A 12046-nucleotide genomic window follows, 5' to 3' on the forward strand; every position below is an offset into this window, starting at 1 on the left:
TTAGAAATGTAATTTGAGTTTGCCAACAAGAATCTAAAAAGTGCTTATAGATAAAAATATTAATTTTACTAGGCGATTATGTTAAGATTCTTTTTATCCTCAATAAAGAGAATTTTACTATATTATGTTGGAAAAATAAACCAATATTTTAACTAAAATTCATGACTAGATAAAAATTATAATTAATTAATTGAATAAACAATTATAAAATGTCACCATTAATTACAACAACAATGATTTATCCCACTAAAAACATCACCACTAATAGCACTAATACATTAAAAAAGTAAAAAAAAAATAAAAAATACAATTCCAAAATCAAAATATCGCATCATTAATGACGGGATCCACTACCACCTAATTAGTGGGAGCACTAATTAGCGCTCCAAGCATTTTTCTAATTACAATTGGTTGGTATCACTATTTTAGGTCTCTGGACGTGAGAAGGAATCAGTCGACAATTTAGTGTATGGTTCCCTCAAATTGACTAGTCAACCGAAATTTGTAGTAGACTGGTAAATAGAGCCTTTAAACACACAAAGCACCGAGTGTTTTTGTCTCTCAGGAATCTCACGTCGCCGGTTTCTCTTCTCTCTATCTCTGAGAAGAGTGCTCTGGAAAATGCAAACCCTATCTATTTCGTCTCCCTCAACCTACCGGCAGTTTCCGTCGCCGGTCACCGCCATTCCCTGCAGAACCTCCAGCTCTCTTCCTTCCCTCCGTACTCTGCGATGCTGCTCTCTCCAATCTCCATCTCTGGGTCCTTCTTACTCTCTCTCTCTCTCTCTCTCTCTCTCTCTCTTATATATTCCCATTAGTGTATTCAATAATGGATGAAGTGAAAAGGTGGATGGTTTTCGATAAATGCCTCTGCCATAAAACGTGTATATCATTGATCACTTATGTACTAACATTTAAAAAATTATAATATAAAAATATTTAAATATATTATTTGAATAGTGTTGTAAAATTCTTTTAACTGAAATTTTGGTTGTTTAAATATATTATTGGGTCTCAGTTACAGTTGAATTTAATCTTGTGGTTGGGTTTTCTTCAGTTTCGGATGAGACAAAGTTTTTCGAGGCTTCAAGAAATGGAAACTTAATTCCGCTTCGGAAATGCATTTTATCGGATCACTTGACTCCGGTGCTTGCTTACAGATGCTTGGTTAAAGAAGATGATCAAGAAACTCCGAGCTTTCTGTTTGAATCGGTGGAGTCTGGTGTCCGTGCTTCAACCGTTGTAAGTGTTTTTTTTTTTTTTTTTTTAAAGTTACTTAAAAGTTCTATTTGCAAATATTATGGTAGTTTATATTCTATCTAAGATTTTTTTTAGAATAATACTGGAGACTCCAAAAGTTTTATTAAAAATTGTACCAAATGTCCCACGTGGTGTGGGATACATTTGGTATAAATTTTGATAAAACTTTTAAGATTTCTAGTATTTTTGATTTTTTTTTTGAACCAATAAATCCCCAATTTATTAAAATTGAGAATGTTATCAGTTTTTCTCAATTTTTAAAACTAAAAACATTATCAATTTTACATAGTAATGTTCCAAATAATTGTTTCATTAATTGAGGGGGGAAAAACAGAATATGAAATTAAATACTTTTGTCTTTCTGTGCATTGCTTTAATTCAATTATTCAATAAAACCAATAACAATGTCAGTTTTTTCTAGTTTTAAAACTGATAATATTATCATCTTTTTTAATTTGTATCATCATAATCTTTTATAGACACAAAATTTCAGTTTTGCATAAAAAAATAATTCAATTCTTTTAATTTTTTCAAAAAGTTTTTTATAATTTTTTTAATTTGAAAGTTGATAGTTTTAAAGTTTTGAAAATCAAAATAAATGTCAAATCATCATATTTTTTTATAAATAATCATTATTTGAAAGATAATTCCAACTATTAAAAATTTAATGAGATTTGAAAATCTAACAAAATCTTAATAGAGTATATAAATTCATAAATTAGAACTTGGGTTTAAACGTGTTTTTTTCTCATATATACTTGTTTGCTTTGAAAATGAATCTAAAATTTTTTATACATTCATTTTTATACTTGTTTGATTAAATGCCGTAAATTTGATTGTTTTTAGGGTCGTTATAGCGTGGTTGGAGCTCAGCCAGCCATGGAAATTGTGGCAAAAGAAAATAATGTTACAATTTTGGACCACGAGAAAGGGTGTATGACCAAGAAGGTTGTTGATGATCCAATGGCGATTCCAAGAAGTATTTCAGAGAGTTGGAAACCCCAGTTTATTGATGAACTTCCAAGTACTTTTTGCGGTAATATGACTTCGTAAAAAAAATTATTTTTTTAGTCTAGAGTCCACATTATTTCTGGTTAATTTTCCACGTGTTTGGTTTAAACCCTTTAAAACACAATTATTGAATGAAGACACATTTGCTGGAGATTTTGAGGAATTATTTATACTGAGCTCCGTTTGTTACAAAAATATTTTACTCATTTTCCGTTATTTAGTTGAACAAAAAGTAAATAAAATATTTTTTCATTATTTTTCTAAAAATGACTTACCTTGTATGTTAATTTTCACGAAGTTTACTCTCACTTACTAACTTTTCAACATATTTAACATTTTAAAATAAGTATCTTGACTCACTAAAAGTCATAAATGACACTTTATTTAATCAAAATTTCTCCTTCAAGTAATAAAATGCTTTTTTTTTCAAGTGTCAATCAAACGCTAAAAAACAAAATCAAAAATATATTTTTTTTATAAAATTAATTTAAAAGAAAAATATATTTTTTTTGTAAAATATTTTATATCGAAACAAATGGAGCCTTAATGATACAGTGTATCTTTATGTATGCAAAGAGTAGTGCTGAACAACAGTTGCAGAATATATGTTGTTTCATTTCATGCTAATCGAGCCATTGTTAGCGATTCTTCATTAGTTACGTGGAAATATTGCTTTTAATAAACAGAACCAGATAAATATCCTGTTTGCTGGTATTACTAGTTTGATAGTCTTCTTGGTGCATAAAAATGTTTTAGTAAAATTGTTTCGATTTTTTACCTAAACTTATGATTTCAAATTTGAATGTAAGTATCAAAGAAAACTCTTTTTAGTGGGGAGGAATAGTGTGAGAAAGGAGTGAGACCAAGCCAAGCCACTAGTAAAGTAAGTCCTTCCCACGTGTGAAGTTTAATAAATGAATGCAGCCTTAGCCAGAGAGGTCAACTTGTGCCTTTGATTTTAGGCTGCTCGGCGTAGAATGAACAAATCCGCAACCAGCAAGTTTTTCAAAATGAATTAAATGGAATTGTTACTTTCCAAAAATGCTTGCTGAAAATCAATGAAGGTAAATTTTTCCCATGTAATTCATTGGTCAAACCAACGATTCAGAGTTTGTCTTGGCTTTTTGAGGTGAATTCTAGTGCATCAAGGGCACTTATGTTGTCTGTATCAAGGGCAGTCATGTTGTCTCTAATTAGTAAGCCCGCCTTGGAGCAATGCTACAAATTTAGGTGTTGGATTATTTGGCAATGGTGTCAATAAGAATCTAACATTCTTCATTATGTAGTATATCTTTGTGGGTAAAACCAACGAATCATAGTTTGTCGCTGCTTTTTGAGGTGAATTCTAGTGCATCAGTGCATCAAGGGTATTTCTGTTGTCTCCAAATAGTAAGCCTACCTTGGAGCAATGCAACAAATTTAGGCGTTGGGATTATTTGGCAATGGTATCCATAACAATCTGACAATATTCATTATGTAGTATATCTTTGTCAATCGAACCAATGATTCAGAGTTTGTCTTTGCTTTTTGAGGTGAATTCTAGTGCATCAAGGGCATTTGTGTTGTAGTATATCTTTGTCAGTCAAACCAAGGATTCAGAGTTTGTTTTTGTTTCTTGATGTGAATTCTAGTGCATCAAGGGCATTTGTGTTGGTCTCTAATTGGTAAGTCTGCCTTGAAGCAATGCAACAAATTTAGGCGTTGGGATTATTTGGCAATGGTGTCAATCAGAATCTGACATTCTTTACAGCCTTTTCTCATCCGAAGGCTCCCTGTCTTGTTCTACCTTCTTTTTTTTTTTTTGATCGGCTAAACAAAAACTATATTGATGAAACAAACAAAGTATGAAATATTACATCAATATAGAGGAGCTTAGAGCTAAGAAGAAGCTCCAAGCGCCCAGTTGGTGAGGCACCAACAAAGAAAGCAAAAGAATAAAAGAAAGCAACAAACAAAGTAACTGGAAGTAGACAGACTAAAAGAACAGCAACATTGCAGAAATATTAAACCTCCACCATTGCAACAGATCAGAAGCCTTCCCAATCCTCCAAAAAAAGAACAGCAATACTGCCGAGGCACCCACAGACCAAAACAAAACAGCAGACAGGGCATGTTCTTTGGCCCAATAGAACTGACAGTAGGACCTTCTTTATGTACAACAAACCATTATGTTGAGAATTGTAGGGGTAGGCACAACGGAATTTAAAACTTTTGATGATTTCTATAAATCCGAGATCATATTTATGATATATATATATATATAATATAGTAACCACCTATAAGATAGTTACATTAAATATTTCAACTGCAAAAATTCAATTCCTATGTTCAAGTTAACCCCAATTCCACCGTTTAACTGTCTCCATAGTTAATTTAACTGTCTTTATTCATTTGAATTACACATTTTGACGGCTTGGTCACACTTATACGGATAGGAGAAATAATGTCAACTATTGATATTTAATTACAGTTCTTTCTAATCGAATTAGAATTGTTTCTAATTCTCCTAGGGAACTTTTCTACAGACCTGTACACATCATGAGTGACACTTAGCGGTATACCATTACTAACGCAAATAGTATGAATATTACAAAATAGACACTTCGGTTAACAAACTAATTGTATATCTTTGCTATTAAGTTATGAATGATACACTGATTTTTCAAATCATATGAAAAATTTGCAAATTCTTCATGATTAAATGAAGTTATTCCCGGTATAACAAAGCGGTCTTTTGGCAGCCTCCTTGCCAACCTTTTGCTTGCACTAGATTATGTTTAGATTTGAAGAATTTGGCAATAGATGTTACTATAACTATGATGGATATCTCATAAATCAATGGCGGCGACAATGGGATTTAATGTTTCATTCAGTTGACTTCCATGCAGGTAGAGAAAAGTTATAACTTAACCTAAAAATATTAAATAAATAAAGTACAGAAAAAGCTAACAATTTATTTCTCAGTGCATTTTTAATTAATGCATATACATTATATAACATTAAACGGCATGCTTAGGAATTTTGTTACATCATGAACAGGTGGATGGGTTGGTTATTTCTCATATGATACAGTTCGCTATGTAGAGAAGAAGAAGCTTCCATTCCTAATGGCACCACAGGATGACAGAAATCTTGCTGATATTCATTTAAGTCTTTATGAAGACGTAATTGTGTTTGATCATGTAGAGAAGGTACTCTTCACTCATTAAATGTCTTAGATCTTACACAGAATATATAATTCAAGTCTCCGCTTATGTCTTTCCATCACCTCTCATGTCCAATCTAGTCATCTTGGAGCCGTTATTCTTCTAATTCCCTTTCAACATTGGAAAACAATGCAGTTAAGTTCTTAGAAAGAGCCCCTTCTAATGCAAAGACTAATTACACAAAAATACATAATGGAACAGCAAATACCTGGGCTTTTTCTCCCTTTTCTCCCCCTTTTCCGAGTGTCAGATGCATGTCACTAGAAGAAGTTTTGTTACATGTATCATGCCATAATTTGTACAATCTATTTGTTAGTAGCTATGGAGAGAGGTACTAACTGCTTTATTTTGGTACTAGATTTATGCTTTAAAGGGTAATACCAAGCTACAAAGGATAGTGGGTGTCAGGGGCGGAGCCAAAGAAAGCCCGGGGGGGTCACGTACCCCCCTCAATTTTGAATTTTTTTTGTTTTTGTTTTTGTTTTTGTTTTTGTTTTGTGGTCATATACAAAATGTATTCTCTTTTTTTTTTTTTTTCTTAACATTTTCTTTGGCTAAGGAGTTGTTGTCATGTTCACAATAAGTAGTTATTTGATACCTTTGGAGCATTATGTGGTATTGTTTATGTAGTAGTCTAAACCAGTAGCGTAGTGGAAAATCTTATGGATTGAATGTAATTAACTCACTATTTTCAGGTAGTTGACAAACTACTTAGTGTGATTTGTGATTTCTCATACTTTGAACATCACATAGGCAACCCCATATGGTACTCTAAGACTATGTAACAACTTCCATTCAAAACACATCATTTATAAGCAATATCATCTCTTTAATATTTTCTGTGCTATAAATGATGTGTTTTTATTTTCTAAAATTAGGAATGTTGATCCATAATTTTTTGTGCTAAAATTATAAACTTACATCACCAGTCCACATCGAGCTATTACACACTATTATAGAATTTTGATTTGTTCCTATTAATAATGTTTTTTAATTTGTGCTATAAATGATGTTTTTTGATTTGTTCCTAGACTAGATAGTAAGGAGGGAGAGAAGAGAATATACAAACTTGCTAAGATAAGAGAAACAAAAATAATAAATTTTAATCAGGTTAAGTGCATCAAGAGTAAGGACTCTAAGGTGTTGGTGAAGGATGAAGAGATTAAGGAGAGGTAGAAGAACTATTTTAAGAAATTATTAAATGAGGAACGTGGAGGTGGGTCAAAAAGGGAAGAAGTAGCCAATAAAAAAGAAAACCCAAGACTATAGGTTCTATCACAAGATTAGAAATTTTGAAGTACAGATTACACTTAAGAAGATTAAATCGAATAAGGCTTTAGATCCCGATGATATCCCTATTGAAGCTTAGAAATGTTTGGGTAAGAAGAGGGTTGCTTGGTTGACTAAGTTATTTAGTAAGATTTTATTGTCTAGGAAAATGACAGAGGAGTGGAGGAAGAATATTTTCGTGTCAATTTATACGAATAAAGGAGATCCCCAGAATTGTAACAACTATAGAGGAATCAAGCATATGTGTCATATAATGAAAGTATGTGAGAGAGTGATGGAACGTTGATTGTGAGATATAACAGAGGTGTTAGAGAATCAATTTGAATTTATACCTGGTACGTCAACAATAAAAGCTATCTATCTTTTGAGGAGAGTAATAGAAAAGTATAAAGAAAAGAAAAGAGACATTCATATGATTTTTATTGATCTTAAGAAAACAAATGATAGAGTGCCTTGAGATATAATCTAGTGAGTGTTAGAGAAGAAAATGGTGACAAAATGTTACATTGATGTGATTAGGGACATGTATGAAGGTGTGGTGACTACTATTAGATCGCCTGTTGGAGAGGCAAGTGAATTTCCAATTACTATGAGTTACACCAAGGATCAACATTAAGTCTTTATTTTTTTGCTTTAGTTATGGATGAGTTGACTAAAAATATTTAGGATGATGTGCCGTGGTGTATGCTTTTTACAGATGATATCATGTCAGTAGATAAGACTAGAGAATGAGTTAACACTAAGTTAGAGACTTGAAGAGAAGCACTTGAAGCTAAAGGATCTAGGATAAGTAGAATCAAGACAGAGTACATGGAGTGTAATTTTAGTATCAGTAACAATGGAAGCATAGGAGAAGTGGAGATTAGGAACCAAAAACTACCTAAGAGTGAACATTTTCGTTATTTATGATCGGTTATCACAACGGCTGGAGAGATTAGAGCGAATGTAGTCCATAGAATTAAGGTGGTGTTGCTTAAATGGAGGAGTGCGTCTGGCGTATTGTGCGATAAACAAGTACCCACTAGACTAAAAGGAAAGTTCTATAGAATGGTTATTAGACTAGCAATATTGTATGTGATGGAATGTTGGGCAACTAAGAAACAACATATTGATAAGATGAGTATTGCTGAAATGAGGATGCTAAGGTGGACGTGTGGCAAGACTAGAAAAGACAGAGTTGGAAATGTGTATATTCATGAATGGGTAGGAGTAGTACCGATAGAAGGTAAGTTGAGAGAAAATAGATTGAGATGGTTTGTCATATGCAACGGAGAGCAACAGAAGCAATTGTGAAGCGATGTGATATAATGACAGTAGATGGAAGTGTTAGGGAAAGGGAGACAGATCTAGATTGACGTGGGCTAATGTAGTAAATAAAGATATGAATCTCTTTAATTTAACTAACCAAATGACCATTGATAAAGTTGAGTGGAGAAGAAGAATTCATGTAGCCGACCCCATTTAATGAAACTTAAGGCTTGGTTTGGTTTGGTTTTGTTATTAGTGAGTAAATTGTGAGAATATATATTGTATATATGGCATGCTTGTGTATATTAGGAATTAGACAATTTCATTATCACTTTCACTATTCCCTTTATTCATTCTCAACATTTGGTTGGGTGATAAAAATGTAGATCACAAATCTGTTCTAATAAAACTACAATCATCAATCTGCAAATAAGTCTTATTAAAGTTCTGTCACTATGACTCAGCTTTATCTTCATTGAGGCTGTAGGGTTTCTTTCAAAACTTTGATTGAGGACATTTTGGGTGTTCTGTGCATTCTCAGAAAGCATATGTGATTCATTGGGTTAGGTTGGATCAATACTCCTCCATTGACAAGGCTTATGTTGATGGAATGAGACGCTTGGAAATGTTGGCCTCCAGAGTACTGGATATTGATCCGTGAGTAAACATTGAACTCTTTTCTACGTAAGAATAATGGTTTTCACAAAGTCATTCACATTTATGTGCATGTCCTTTTATTTGATTCCCAATTGTTAGCCCAAGGCTGTCTCCTGGTGTTGTGGACTTACACACTCACCATTTCGGTCCTTGTCTGAAGAACTCAAACATGACAAGTGAAGAATACAAGAATGCAGTACTGCAAGCAAAAGAGTACATTTTTGCAGGAGATATTTTCCAGATTGTATTAAGTCAACGCTTTGAACGACGAACATTTGCTGACCCATTTGAAGTCTACAGAGCATTGAGAGCTGTGAATCCAAGTCCATATATGACTTACTTGCAAGTATGATCTTCTCTGAGGCTATCCATAATGTCCAATGTTGCTTATTTTTTCCCTTCTTTTTCCTCTTTTTTTTTTTGGTAATTACAATTAACCATTTTAAATTCTTTTCCATCCTATCAGGCTAGAGGGTGTATTCTGGTTGCTTCAAGCCCAGAAATTCTTACACGTCTAAAAAAGGTACATATAATCAAGCATTTTACTTCTGATTACTTTCATATGAGATTCTTACAGAAGTTTACTTTATCTCTTCTCTCGGCTTAGAATATTAGCTACTTCTGGATGTTTGCAAAATCTTATATAGTGCTTATCGTTTCTACTTTGGTACACGTTGACTAATGGTTGTGTATTTTGCCATTCTTGTTGACAGAATAAGATTGTTAATCGACCGTTGGCTGGGACTAGTAGAAGAGGGAGGACACTGCTTGAAGATGAGATTTTAGAAAAGCAGATGCTAAATGATGAAAAGCAATGTGCCGAACACATCATGCTGGTTGATTTGGGGCGAAATGATGTTGGAAAGGTTTTGGTCAAATTCTCTCTACTTATATGGACATTTATAACGTAGTGGTTGCACCAATATGAATTTTTCTCATGCTTGTTCCTGCTGAAATCTATAGTTTATAGTAGCTGAATTATTACATTCACTCAATGTGATCCTATATTCACATTTTTTGACTTGTATTCTGTTGGCCAATGCTTGTTTGGAAGTTTACTAAAAGACTTTTGGAGTGTCTTTTTTGCCATCTATTGGTCAATGGATCTTGGTTAGTATGAATCAGATGGGGCAATTGTCAATTGAGGTCATCATTTACCGTTCTCACTAATTTACAGTTCTACCATTTGGTTGCTTCTTCTTTCGATGCCCATCAAATCTCATGTGCATGAAACTTCTGGAAGCAAATTTAGGATACTGGTGAATTTTGGTGCCAGTTGTGCCCGTTAATGCTTGCAGTTATTGTCAGCTGAATTTTTTAGATATGATTTATATTGTTTTGATTATTTATCCATACATGCACACACATATATATATATATATATATATATCCCTATATCAGCATTGACTGTACAATTTTCATCTTTGTTTTCTCAAAATTGGTGTATCTTTCAAACATTAAATGCATTCCACTCTTGTAGTTAACTCAAGATTGTTGACATAGGTGGCCAAATACGGTTCTGTAAATGTGGAGAGGCTCATGAATGTTGAACGGTACTCTCATGTGATGCACATCAGCTCCACGGTGAGATTTTGCTTTAAACTAAATGTGGATTGAGTTTCTAATGCGAAACTTGTGTCTTCTTGTTCTGGAGATGAGTTTTTTGCTAAGCAAATATTTGCATGCATGATATAAACAATGCCTTCTTTTTCATTGATTCATGGAGAAACATTAAAATAAAAAGCAACCTGAAACTTTTACTGAAATAAACAATGTCTTCCTTTTCTTTTCTTTTTTTTTCCCCTCTCAGGTAACAGGGGAATTGCGTGATAATCTAACTTGTTGGGATGCCCTAAGTGCTGCATTGCCTGTCGGAACAGTTAGTGGAGCACCAAAGGTTAATATTTTTCATTGTCTGTTCCCCTTTAGTTGTCAACTTGTTCTGTTTGGTTCTGGTTCTTCGATTGATGAAATACTTTTGAAGCAATCTGGAACTTAGCTGGAGCTAATATGTTGACCTCATTTTCTGATCTTATGAGATAAATCAGCAAATACTTGAATTGTTCTTCTGTGTCTTTGCCACCTTGTGGATGCGTGGATCTCACACATTCTAGCAATTAGTGATATATTGATTTCACCACCTCTATCTTTTAAGCCTTTACGTCTCTTGATGCAAAATAGTTTTCTAATCAGCTCTATGAGACTTTCAGTAAAAGTGTAGGTAGAGTTCTGCTTATTCAAGGTGACTGATCTTGTCCTGTGAGATTTGCTTAGTGGGATGGTAAATTTTAGTTTTAAAGTCTTCAATCGTTTTTTTACTAGTGCCCTTCTTGGCATCTATAGGGGGAGAGAGATTCAGGCCTTCGACAGTGACATCAATGGCTTTTCTTATGCTTTTATTATTATTATTATTATTATTCAGATTTAGGCCAAGTTTGGCTACTGCTAAAAAAGTGCACTTATTTCATCTTTTTATCTTTTTTGGGTCACATCAATCAACATCTCCTCTCTACTTTTTCTACACATAATACAAAAAAAGTCAAAAAGTGCACTTATTTAGTCTTCCCAAACTAGGCCTAAATATCTATGCCTTCCATCCCTACATTATGGTCCCCTCAGGCTCTATTATACATATTATCTATGTTGTGATTATCAACTATGACATCATACAGGTAAAGGCCATGGAGTTGATTGACCAATTCGAAGTAACAAGGCGTGGGCCATACGCTGGTGGATTTGGCGGTATTTCGTTTGCTGGTGACATGGATATTGCATTAACTCTGAGGACCATTGTATTCCCAACTGGAAATCGTTATGACACAATGTACTCGTACAAGGATGACAACAAGCGCAAAGAATGGGTTGCTTACCTTCAAACCGGGGCTGGAATTGTAGCCGACAGTGTTCCTGATGATGAGCAAAGAGAGTGTGAGAACAAAGCTGCTGGTCTTGCTCGTGCCATCGACTTGGCTGAGTCTGCATTTGTTGACAAATGATATCTGTCTCTCTCAAGTTAGCCAAGGTAGATATAGGTAGGCGTGAAACTAGGAGAAGATTATGGGGGTTCATGACCCCTGATTCTTTAAAAAATTATGTTTGTCATAACCCTTCTATATATATATATATATAATTTATATATCGTATTGTACATATATATGTGTTTGCCTATAAAGTAAAAAAATATTATTTATTGTTTGGCTTCTACGATGATGAAATCTTGATTCCGTCCGTGATATTGGCAACTTGTATTTTGAGGGTATTAAGTTGTTATTTGAAACAGAGAAACAAAATGAAAACATGTTTGCTTTTTAGGCTAAGTTTGACAAGTTGAAAAAAAGTCAAAAAGTCAAAAAGTTATTCAAAAAGTTAAAAAG

The 12046-nt window shown here is 33.5% G+C and overlaps 1 protein-coding gene across 1 annotated transcript; it reads left to right on the plus strand.

The window, feature by feature from the left end:
- The first annotated feature begins 607 nt into the window (after positions 1 to 607).
- Positions 608 to 11770, plus strand: LOC145796552 (anthranilate synthase alpha subunit 1, chloroplastic-like). The gene is made up of 11 exons (XM_082881778.1): positions 608 to 760; positions 1058 to 1242; positions 2107 to 2296; positions 5311 to 5462; positions 8557 to 8672; positions 8772 to 9018; positions 9139 to 9195; positions 9386 to 9538; positions 10176 to 10256; positions 10483 to 10569; positions 11345 to 11770. Exons 1-11 carry the CDS (start codon positions 622 to 624, stop codon positions 11666 to 11668), a joined length of 1731 nt encoding a protein of 576 aa, XP_082737904.1. The 5' UTR covers positions 608 to 621; the 3' UTR covers positions 11669 to 11770.
- The last annotated feature ends 276 nt before the right edge of the window (positions 11771 to 12046 follow it).

This window comes from Camellia sinensis, chromosome 8 (assembly GCF_055761805.1).
Source record: "Camellia sinensis isolate YWXY chromosome 8, ASM5576180v1, whole genome shotgun sequence".
In the NCBI taxonomy this organism is placed as follows: Eukaryota; Viridiplantae; Streptophyta; class Magnoliopsida; order Ericales; family Theaceae; genus Camellia; species Camellia sinensis.